At 38.0% G+C, this 12,310-nt stretch overlaps 1 protein-coding gene across 1 annotated transcript in view; it reads left to right on the top strand.

Annotated features, from left to right (window-relative positions):
- LOC123555890 (tetraspanin-7-like) overlaps positions 1 to 12,310 on the top strand; it is a 34,388-nt gene that overhangs the window by 7,949 nt on the left and 14,129 nt on the right. The window contains exon 3 of the mRNA XM_053548242.1: positions 10,358 to 10,432. Coding sequence (XP_053404217.1) covers positions 10,358 to 10,432 — 75 coding nt within the window. The remainder of the gene's footprint in view (positions 1 to 10,357; positions 10,433 to 12,310) is intronic.

The following is a 12,310-nucleotide window of genomic DNA, read 5'->3' as shown; positions in this document are numbered from 1 at the left end:
GTGAAAGTGACTCTTGCGTTACCTGTCTGTCAGTTGTCCATCCATCCACACTTCTTAAACCTAATCTAACTAATCTCCTTCAACACTGTTTGATTGAAGTTGTTTTGGCAGGGATGTTCCTTGGATGGTTTTCTTGAGCTAAAAATAGAAATATCTGTCAACAATTTAATCTAGAAAGGACTGTTCGGATTAATAACAAAATTGCTACCTTTTTGAGCTTGTTTTACAATCCGTGCTGAATGAGAAATACAGAAACCTGTATGATAGGAAAATTGTCAAAAGTTAAAAATATTAAAAAGTTGAAGTTGAAAGAACAGTTCTTCTTCCTTGTTGAATAGAAAGGGCCAAATTTCCTATCTTGTAAAAATCTGAGCATGTACATGTAAGTAAATTAATCGTTAAAGTTGGTCTGTCACATTTAACCAACATTAATGATTTAGTGACATTTTTCACTTTTTATGCCCCCACTTTTGGGGGGGGGGGCATATAGATTTGCCCTTGTCCGTTCGTCCGTCCTTCCGAGAATGTTGTGTCATGCCTAGCTCCAAAAGTATTTGACGTAGAGTCACAAAACTTTACAGGAATGTTGGTCAGCATGTGTAGTTTTGCACCTGGGGTTTCGTGTCCGGATTCATTCAGTCATGTAGGAGTTATGGCCCCTGACTTCGCAAAAATTGGACATTTTAGTGTTGTGTCGCGCCTAGCTCCAAAAGTATTTGAGCCTCCGTGGCCGAGTGGTTAAAGTCGCTGACTTCAAATCACTTGCCCCTCATCGATGTGGGTTCGAGCCTCGCTCGGGGCGTTGAATTCTTCATGTGAAGAAGCCATCCAGCTGGCTTACGGAAGGTCGGTGGTTCTACCCAGGTGCCCGCTCGTGATGAAATAATGCACGGGGGGCACCTGGGGTCTTCTTCCACCATTAAAGCTGGAAAGTCGCCATATGACCTATCATATGTCGGTGCGACGTTAAATAAAAAAAAAAAAATAAGTAGTTGTGCACCTGGGGTTTCGCGTCCGGATTTATCCAGTCCTGCAGGAGTTATGGCCCCTGACTTAGTAAAAAATTGGTCATTTTAATGTTGTGTCGCGCATAGCTCCAAAAGTATTTGACCTGGAGTCACCAAAGTTTACAGGAATGTTGGTCAGCATGTGCAGTTGTGCACCTGGGGTTTCGCGTCCGGATTCATTCATTCGTGTAGGAGTTATGGCCCCTGACTTAGTTAAAAAATTGTCATTTTAATGTTGTGTCGTGCGTAGCTCCAGAAGTATTTGACTTAGAGTCACCAAAGTTTACAGGAATGTTGATCAGCATGTGCAGTTGTGCACCTGGGGTTTCGCGTCCAGATTCATTCAGTCATATAGGAGTTATGGCCCCTGATTTAGTTAAAAATTGGTCATTTTTATGTTGTGTCGCGCGTTTCTCCAAAAGTATTTGACCTAGAGTCACCAAAGTTTACAGGAATGTTGGTCAGCATGTGCAGTTGTGCACCTGGGGTTTCGCGTCTGGATTCATTCAGTATTGTAGGAGCTATGGCCCCTGACCTGGGAAAAAATTATCATTTTAATGTCATGTAGTGGGGGCATCTGTGTCCCATGGACACATTTCTAGTTGTAAATTCTGTTTCAGCAATCTGAACAAAAAAGACAAGTTTTGAAACTGTGTGTACAAATATACTTTCAGAATAATGCCCCAAGTGACAATCTAACTTAAATAAAGCAGTGTAAATGATCAGAATCTGATAATAAAGTTGAACAGATCTGATTAACCGCCTTTAAAATGAAATATAGTATTATCTGCACCTAGTATGTATACAAAAATGTATGTTGTTCAATATAATGAGTGCACTTCATATTCCAGTTTGATAACAAAAGGTATTGGTAACTTCCTTGTTTATAATTCAGTGGTACACTGTTGAAACTATCTATACACACTGCATAAATGACTAACGTTCATATGATTAGGTGTATATAGCTTAAATAGGTACAGCCTTTCTGTTTCATGACCCCAGGACTGGGTTTTCCCCAGGAAATTGAGAGTAATAAAAGTCTATTAGTTGATCATATAGTTAGGGAGTCAGTGGGGTTGCACTGCAATGCTAGTTTTACAGGTTTGATAAAAATGTGTACCTGGCCTTTAGATAAAACCAAAACAGTATCAAGCACTGTGATTCTCTTTGAATTGTTTTCCTAAATTACCGGTACAAGAATACTTTGCAAAATTGTTTTTTTATATGTTTACTATTTAAGCGTCTTTTCAATAATGGAATTTTTGACAGAAAACTTGATCAAGTCACTGTAGCAGTAGCGTCTACATCCCTGAAGACCTGACCATATTTCTAGCAGACATAGAATGTTGTGCAAAGTTGCAGAATCGTATGATCTGATGTTCACATACAGGGATATTGATTAGGAAAAAGTGATGAAGCCTTTATTGTTGAATCTGATTGATATTGTCTGGGTGCCACAATACAGTATGTCTCATTCCATGAATAATGTTCATTACTTGAAAGTCTAGATACAATGTGACTCTATGATCAGGAAATAGAATTTTCCAGAAATAAGTGAGTGCAGAAATAACATACGCTTTGTTACTATATAGAGCTTTTGAGCAAACCTATCTTAAGGTTCATTATTCAATTTTGGGTAATATAATTTATCTTTTGAAGGGGTATTCACAGATGTGCAGGCTGATCTTGGTCTGCACTGGTTGCAAAGACGGAGTCGCTTGCTGCCAGCAGGCTAAAGGTTAAAAATACTAAATACTAATTTGCTGCTGGTTCTGATGAGGCATTCATGGAAAAATGCACTGCCCAAGAACACACTACAATGGAAGTAGCCAGGATTCAAACCCGGGGCTTTCAGTACAGTTTGAAATTGAAAGTATCTTAGCCCTCTGGATCAGTGTGTCAGCTCAAGGATACTTCTGGACTTCGGCATATATCAGAGTAGTGAAACACATTTGATTATTCAATTTATTTGACTATTTTTTTACAAATATTTAAACCTTTTGAACTGAAAAAATGTATGTCAAAGTTTCATGTTTAAATAGCATAGATTAGAAAAAATAACACTTAAGGTACTTGTCAGTGGAATATAGCATGCACACAAGACATGTATCAGAGGTTTACTTCCATTAATGACTCATATAGCATTCTGAAATGTGATTAGTCAAGGAAAGAACACTAGAGCCTAAAAATTTAATTTGCTCTCAATTAGCAGATTAAACCTTTCACCTGAATAACTTAGCAAGAGATTAATAAGGAAGCTTGAATCTAAACCCTGGTATATTGTATAACCAGTAGACAAACTTAGGCACCATTTTGAAAATGGATCCCAGCAAATTGCCAGTAGCTCACATTTTGAAATGATTTATACAGACTTTTATCATATGTGAAGTCAGAACAGTCCCAGTAAAACTATTGTGTGTATACTGAAATTGATAAAGGCTTGTGGTGTGTATTCCAATATTGAAACTTTGATTAAATTATCTGTTGGAAGCCCTCCCTGGAGGATGCACATATTTAGAAGCAATTTGTTCTAGATAATTTTTGTTTGCCGGAGACCTTCAATAAACTGTAGATTATTTAATGAACGAGACAACATACGAAAACCCCCATTTTCTAATTTCACAAACACAATGAACTGTAGATCAATTGTTTAAAGAGACTGAAAGGTCAAGAGGTGGGGCTAGTTTTCTCTATAATGGCTGTATGGAGGATTTTGAGTTTTCTCCTCTCAGACCACAATCTAGATTCCAAAATAATGTTCTTTTGTGACCGTCTACCAGATTCTTTCCAGACATGATGATTTGTTAAAAACATGGCTGCCTAGGGATGGGGCGAGTTTTTTTCATATGGCTTTTTGGAAAATTCCTGAACCTGCTGACCCAATTCAAAGTAATTTTACACAAAATTTAATGTTCCTTGGATGACCCTCTACTATCTTCCTTCAAGCTGCTACCCACTTTAAATGTCATACCCGCCCATCATCTACATATACATGTTACTCCGGAGCAATCATTTTCATGATTATGATTTGGAGGCAAAGTCTACAGCATCATGAAACAACAGTTCTGAATCAGGCCTCATTTCTCTGACTTACGGTTTACAGAATTATGCCCCCTTTTCACCCTAGAACATTTTGGTAAAGCTTTAATTTATATGTAAGCTAGCAATTTTCTACTTACTTTAACCCAGGCACAAATCCACTACATTTTGTCTCTACCACTTTGCTCAGAAGTCATCAACCTCATTTTAATTATCAAACCTACAGCAAAACTAAACTAACCAGAATAAGTTGTCTTATTTCTTCATCAGATTTAGTTCATTGACATTTAACATGATTTAGAGAAAACCTCGACATGCTTAGGCTGTTTTGCTGTAAAGTTATTTAATTTTGTGGACTAATTTTTTTACCTAAACAGCTATTTTGTGAGGATGTAAATTTGTGGTTTTTGACTTTTGTACATGAAATGTATGGGAGTTTTATATCTTTATTGGGAATTAATTTCATTGATTGACTTTGTACCACCAAATCAATGAAAATTATAGTCCATTTTAATCGACCTGTCAGGGCGTGGTTTTGCGACGGTCCACTGCATTATTGTGCAGGATATGTAGCATAATCGGCAACCTGATTTCTTACTCACTTGCCATCTACCTTACACTGTAACCACTGTTCATAGCTCTACCTATTTTGCTTGGTTTTAGCTTAACTATTCATAGAATAGTAGAGCTATTGGACTCGCCCATGCGTCTACCTCCACGTTGGCGTCCAGATTTGGTTAAGATTTTTTATGTAAGCTGGTATCTCAGTAGCAACTTGTGGGAATGGATTGAAACTTCACACACTTATTCACTGTGATAAACTGACTTACATCGATTAGGTTTCATAACTCTGTTTTTTTTTTTTACAAAATTATGCCCCTTTTTCATTTGTTTTTAGACTTAAAAATTTTTGGTTAAGGTTTTGTATGTAAGCTGGTATCTCAGTAACCACTTGTGGGAATGGATCGAAACTTCACACACTTATTAATTCACTGTGATAAACTGACTTACATTGCACAGGTTTCATAACTCTATTTTGCTTTTTTACAAAATTATGCCCCTTTTTATACGCCCGTTTGACAAACGGGACGTATTATGGGAACGCCCCTGGCGGGCGGGCGGCGTCCACAGACCTTGTCCGGAGCATATCTTCTACATGCATGGAGGGATTTTGATGAAACTTGGCACAGTTGTTCACCATCATGAGACGGAGTGTCATGCGCAAGAACCAGGTCCCTAGGTCTAAGGTCAAGGTCACACTTAGAGGTCAAAGGTCAAATTCAAGAATGACTTTGTCCGGAGCATATCTTCTTCATGTATGGAGGGATTTTGATGAAAGTTGGCACAATTGTTCATCATCATGAGACGGAGTGTCATGCGCAAAAACCAGGTCCCTAGGTCTAAGGTCAAGGTCACACTTAGAGGTCAAAGGATACAAGAATGAAAAATTCAAGAATGACTTTGTCCGGAGCATATCTTCTTCATGCATGGAATGATTTTGATGTAGCTTGGCACAGTTGTTCACCATAATGAGAGGGAGTGTCGTGCGCAAGAACCAGGTTCCTAGGTCTAAGGTCAAGGTCACACTTAGAGGTCAAAGGATACAAGAATGAAAACTTTGTCCGGAGCATATCTTCTTCATGCATGAAAGGACTTTGATGTAGCTTGGCAAAATTGTTCACCATCATGAGACGGAGTGTCATGCGCAAGAACCAGGTCCCTAGGGGTAAGGTCAAGGTCACACTTAGAGGTCAAAGGATACAAGAATGAAAACTTTGTCCGGAGCATTTCTTCTTCATGCATTGAGGGATTTTGATACAACTTGGCACAAATGTTCACAAGCATGAGACGGAGTGTCATGCGCAAGAACCAGGTCCCTCGGTCTAAGGTCAAGGTCACACTTAAAGGTCAAAGGTCAGATACAAGAATGACTTTGTCTGGAGCATTTCTTCTTCATGCATGTAGGGATTTTGATGTAACTTGGCACAATTGTACACCATCATGAGACGGAGTGTCATGCACTGGTCCCTTCTTTTGAATTACTTCCCTTTGCTGTTACTATAAATAGCTTATATTGTAACTTTTTCATTACAAGTCGTAGGGAAAAATCGAGACCACTTTTCTGTAGTACAACATGCATGTTACATCCAATTCTGAGGTGTATTTTGAGCTATCTCTACCTAGTAAGGATTTTTGTGTGGACTTGTAATTTTTTTTTTTCGATTTTTTGTTTTTTGTTTTTTTTTTTTTTTTTTTTTTTTCTCTTTAAAGATTAACTTCCCTTAGTTGTTACTATAAATAACTTACGTTGTAACTTTTTTATAATTGACCGTAGGGAAAAACCAAGACCACTTTTCTGTGGTACAACATTGATATTACTTTCAAATTTTGGGTGTATTTTAAGGTATCTCTACCTGGTAAGGATTTTTTTTGTGGACTTAGAAAAATAAAAGAATTACAATAATTTCTAAAAAAAACAACATTGTAAACAACTAGAAAATTAAAATTCTATTTGCAAATACAGGTGCTAGTGTAAACAAATTTGCTGTGACGGGCGTATATTGTGACATTCTGCACCCTTGTTTGACTTAAAAACTTTTGGTTAAGGTTTTGTATGTAAGCTGGTATCTCAGTACTCACTAATGGGAATGGATTGAAACTTCACATACTTGTTCACTGCCATGATCTGACATGCACTAAGTAAGTCCCATAACTCTACTTTGTTTTTCTTTTGCTCAAAATTATGCCCCTTTTTCGACTTAGCAGTTTTGGTTAAGTTTTGTATGTAAGCTGATATCTCAGTATCCACTAATGGGAATGGATTGAAACTTCACACACTTGTTCACTGTCATGATCTAACTTGCACTGTGAAGGTCCCATAACTCTACTTTGCATTTTTACAAAAGTATGCCCCTTTTTCGACATCAGTTTTTGGTTAAGCTGGTATTGAATCTTCACACACTTGTTCACTGTCATGATATGACATGCAGTGCAGAGGTTCAATAACTCTACATTGCATTTTACAAAATTATGTCCCTTTTTCAACTTTTATATTCATTCAATTGACAAGGCTGTTGACAATAGTCGAGCGTTGTTGTCCTCCGACAGATCTTGTTTGAGATTACCTTTATTTGCATAAGCCAGAGATTAACTCCGCCCAGCCAGGTCAAACAAAACGCACTATAGTCCACCATGAATGTAGTTTAGCTAACCCTTACCTTGCTAAATTTCTATAATAAACTCAATGTCCATCTTTCTATCTGGACAGTACCATAAACTGTTAAAAGTGGTTCATACCAAAAAGATACTGACTGAGTGGTGAACAGTGCAGATCATGATCAGACTTAGGATGTGCAGGTTGATCTTTATCTGCACTGGTCGCAAAGGCAGAATCAATCACATCTGGCATGATTTGAGGTTTAAGAACATTTTCAACAGTTTTTCAGACGGAATTTCTTCTTACTTAATTTTGTATTTCATATCTGATATAATTATTTCAGGAATAAAATTGCCAGACATTATTGCGTAACCGAGACAGTTAGTGCAGATAGGGATTATTGATTCCTGGAATCTGTTGATTCTAGGGAAAACTTTATTTGATTTTCTCGCTACAGACTCGTTCATTGATTTTAACTGTCAAGCTTACAATTGTCTCTGCGGAATACCGCTTTATGAAAATACTGTTCAAAGGTACCAAACCGAATGTGGGATTTTTTTCTTCAGAATTTGAAGAGAAGTTGCAGTACTTTTGAATAAACAAAACTATTATTAAATTTCTGTATACGTTAGGGATATTCTCTCGTAAAACTTTAAATACAGTTAAAATGAAATATTATACAAGAGTTGATTGTGGAGTAGATTTGATCCTCTTTGAAAACATGGGGTTTGCTTACAAAAATGCAGACTTGTTCATGAATAAAGTAGGTAGCCAGGTTAAGAACTAAGATTACCTGTCACCTGATGACCAAAGGTAGGTATCATATGATACTTAAAAATTACTGTATTAAAGAAGGTCCATTCTGGCTTGCACTTACACTTAAAAGAACAAAATGTATTTTCAAATAACGACCATTGATCTGGCGGGAAAATTAATGCTTAAAGGACTGAAGATAAATGACAGAGACTAAAGTTCTGATGCAAAAGACTGAGACTTATTAAGTACTGATACTAAAGGACCAAAAGATAATAGATAAGGGTAGATTTTTGTAGAACATAAAGTTCTAATGCTAAAGACCTGAGGCTAAAACACTATGCTAAAAGACTGAAGTTAAGTGACTGAGATTAAAGCACTGAAGCTAAAGGACTGAGACTGCAGTACTGCTGCTAAAGGAATGGGACTTAAGTACTGATGCTAAAGTACTAAATAAATACTAAAGAACTGAGACTAACAAATGGAAAGGAAGAAAACACTGAAGCTACATGACTGAGACTGCAGTACTGGTGCTAAAGGGTTGAGAAAGAAGTAATGATGCTGAAGGACCAAAATTAAAGTACAGATGCGGAAGGACTGAGACTAAGTATTGATGCTAACTAAAGGATGGAGACTCAAGTACTGACGATAAAGGATTGAGACTACTCACCCTAATTTAGTGTAGGTGCTGAGGGATTGAGATAAAAGTATTGATGCCAAAGGATTGAGAGTTAAGGATTATGGCTAAAGGACTGAAAATAAAGTACTGATGCTAAAATACTGATTCTAAATAATGAAATTAAGAGTACTAGGGTTGATCCAGAAGTAATGTCACGTCGTCCGTTGCGAATTCATTCATCATTGTATAATATTATACAAATTAGATCAAGATGTAAGCTAATTCAATTCTGATTACATGGATAAATGATATTTTCTAGGGTTGTTTCGTTTTGAATAATTATATAGAACTTCAAAGTTCACCTCTGATGACATTTGGCCACATGCAAAAATAACGTTTCTTTCATAAACAGTAGAAACCACTGATCAAAGACAATCACCGACTGACATCAAAACAACAAACCTTGTCATATGAAAATATAACGATGTGTAGGTCTGTCTTTTAGCAGTGAACCATGAAAACTATTGTGGCATACTCGCAGATTATGTTTTGATATGTAGTGCATGTTATTGCTAATCGACAATATATCAATTACTGACATCAATAGCGTCATTGACATGCGGTGATCTTCTATGAATGCCAATAACTCTATATGTAAGCAACAGTTTTTATGCCCCCGGCATCTTCTGATGCGGGAGGCATATAGTGATCGTCCTGTCCGTCCGTCCGTCCATCAATTCGTCCGTCCCTCCGTACGAGGTTAACCAAATGGGACCGTTTCGTCTAGCATCAATACCCCTTACTAGAATGACTTGATACTAATGCAGATGTAACCTGTGACCATTCTCCATCTTCAGACATCACCTGACCTTAGTTTGACCTTGACCTTGACCTCATTTTGGACTTAGGTTGCTTTATATGGGCCATCTCTTGGTTAACCAAATGGGACCGTTTCGTCTAGCATCAATACCCCTTACTAGAATGACTTGATACTAATGCAGATGTAACCTGTGACCATTCTCCATCTTCAGACATCACCTGACCTCAGTTTGACCTTGACCGTGACCTCATTTTGGACTTAGGTTGCTTTATATGGGCCATCTCTTGGTTAACCAAATGGGACCGTTTCGTCTAGCATCAATACCCCTTACCAGAATGACTTGATACTAATGCAGATGTAACCTGTGACCATTCCCCATCTTCAGACATCACCTGACCTCAGTTTGACCTTGACCTCATTTTGGACTTAGGTTGCTTTATATGGGCCATCTCTTGGTTAACCAATTTACCAAATGGGACCGTTTCGTCTAGCATTAATACCGCTTACAAGAATGAGTTGATACTAATACAGATGTAACCTGTGACCATTCCTCATCTTCAAACATCACCTGATCTCAGTTTGACCTTGACCTCGTTTTGGACTTAGGTTGCTTTGTATTGACAAGGATGCCACCGGGGGCATCAAGCGTTTATTGAACGCAGCTTCTTGTTTATGTTATGTTAAATGAAATTATTGCTAATGAGGCTAAAGGAGTGAAACAAAAGGACTGAGGTTAAAGGGCTGAGACATAGGGACTGAGGTTAAAGGATTGAAGCTAATAAACTGTGGCTGAAAGACTGATTTTAAACAAGAGGCTAAATGATTTATGATAAAGAAGTGGGCACAAGGACCCAGATTAAAGGATTGATAGTAAAGGAGTGAGACTAAAAGACTAGTAAGGGATTAAAGAGACTTGCCTGAGGAATAAATGTTGATTCTATGTTGTTTTTTTTTTGTTTCAGTATGCATGTTTCCTGGTTTTGGTGTTTGTTGTTGAATTGAGTGCCGGAGTGGCGGGCTTTGTCTACAAAAGCAAGGTAATGATAATCAGTAATTAATCATTTATTATTCTGGTTCCTTCAATGTCTGCATTTTTATCTTCCAGGGATCGTCTTGCGTAACTGTGCAAAAGCAATTATTGGAAAACAATAACTGATTTGCCATATACAGTGAAACGCCGCTCACTTGAGATCATCGACAGCTTGATCAATCGACTATTGCCCTGATAATTTCTAGGTTTGGATTGCTGGAAACCTGGACAGCATTTTGCTCATGCCGTGGCGACATTGAGTAATCTGTGTTTTACTGTACTCCACACAATAGGTGGAGAATTCTTTGAGTCTGCAACCCCAAAACTCACAAGATTTTTGCATTTTGTTTGTAGGGGACCCCTTTTGTTTCCAGGTACTGTAATGAATAGGTCAAGGTGACAGTGGCCTTTTAGTCTGAAAGTGGTTTCTCACCAATCACTGAAGAACACTTGGACTGGCACATTAAAATCATTATGTCTCCCACACCACTGTGGTGGGAGACATATTGATTTACTCCTGTGTGTGTGTGTGTCCGTCAGTCTGTCACAAATCTTGTCCGCACTCTTAAGTCAAACAGTTCTCATCTGATCTTCACCAAACTTAAACAAAATGTGTTTGACAATAAGTCCTCAGCCAGGTTCGATAACTAGCCAAATCGGCCCTTGAATTACCGAAAATACTGATGCCAGTGATACAGAACTTGGTGCTTAGTTGACTCAGATACATAATGGAGAAGAAATGCCAATCTAGATGATTAGGCAGTTGTGGGAGACATGCGCCTTTGTCAAAAGCAACTATAGTTTATAGCTGATATCCTGTGGTCAGTAGATGGCGCCAATTGTTTTTGGGTTCACTAGATCAAAGATTAAAGTCACGGCTTACCAAACCAGTTATCTCCAACAGGCCATCATATTAGGAAAAGCTTCTGTTTTTAGCTCACCTGTCATGAAGTGACAAGGTGAGCTATTGTGACCGCTTGATGTCCGTCGTCCATCGTCAGTCATGCTTCATCAGTCGTGCGTCGTCTGTCAACAATTTCTAAAAAAATTCTTTTCTTGAAAACCACTGGGCAGAATTACACCAAACTTCACAGGAATGATCCTTGGGTGGCCCCCTTTCAAAATTATTCAAAGAATTGAATTCCATGCAGAACTCTGGTTGCCATGGCAACCAAAAGGAAAAACTTCAAAAATCTTCTTGTCCAAAACCACAGGGCCTAGGGCTTTGATAAATGTGTGTAGCATCATCTAGTGGTCCTCTACCAAATTGTTCAATTTTATGATCCCCCTAGGGTCAAATATGGCCCCACCCTGGGGGTCACATGGTTTATATAGATTTATATAGGGAAAACTTTGAAAATCTTCTTATACAAAGCCACCTAGGGCTTTGATATTTGGTATGTAGCATCATCTAGTGGTCCTCTACCAAGATTATTCAAGTTATCCCCCTAGGGTCAAATATGGCCCTGCCCCAGGGGTCCCAAGTTTTACATAGACTTATATAGGAAAAAAAGTTTAAAAATCTTCTTGTCTGAAACCACAACACTTAGACCTTTGATATTTGGTTTGTAGCATTGTCTTATGGTCCTCAACCAAAATTGTTCAAATTGTACCCCTGGGGTGAAAAGAGGCCCTGCCCTGGGGGTCCCAAGTTTTATATAGAGTTATATAGGAAAATGCTTTAAAAATCTTCTTGTCTGAAACCATACGACCTAGGCTTTTGATATTTGGTATGATGCATTGTCTAGTAGTCCTCTACCAAAATTATTCAAATTATGCCCCTGGGGTAAAAGAGGCCCTGCCCTGGGGTCACTTAGTTATTATGTGAGTTATATAGGAAAAATACTTAAAAAATCATCTAATCCTATTTCCAAGACTGTTTAAT

This window comes from Mercenaria mercenaria, chromosome 7, assembly GCF_021730395.1.
Source record: "Mercenaria mercenaria strain notata chromosome 7, MADL_Memer_1, whole genome shotgun sequence".
Classification (NCBI taxonomy): domain Eukaryota; kingdom Metazoa; phylum Mollusca; class Bivalvia; order Venerida; family Veneridae; genus Mercenaria; species Mercenaria mercenaria.
This window is presented reverse-complemented; position numbering and strand designations above follow the sequence as displayed.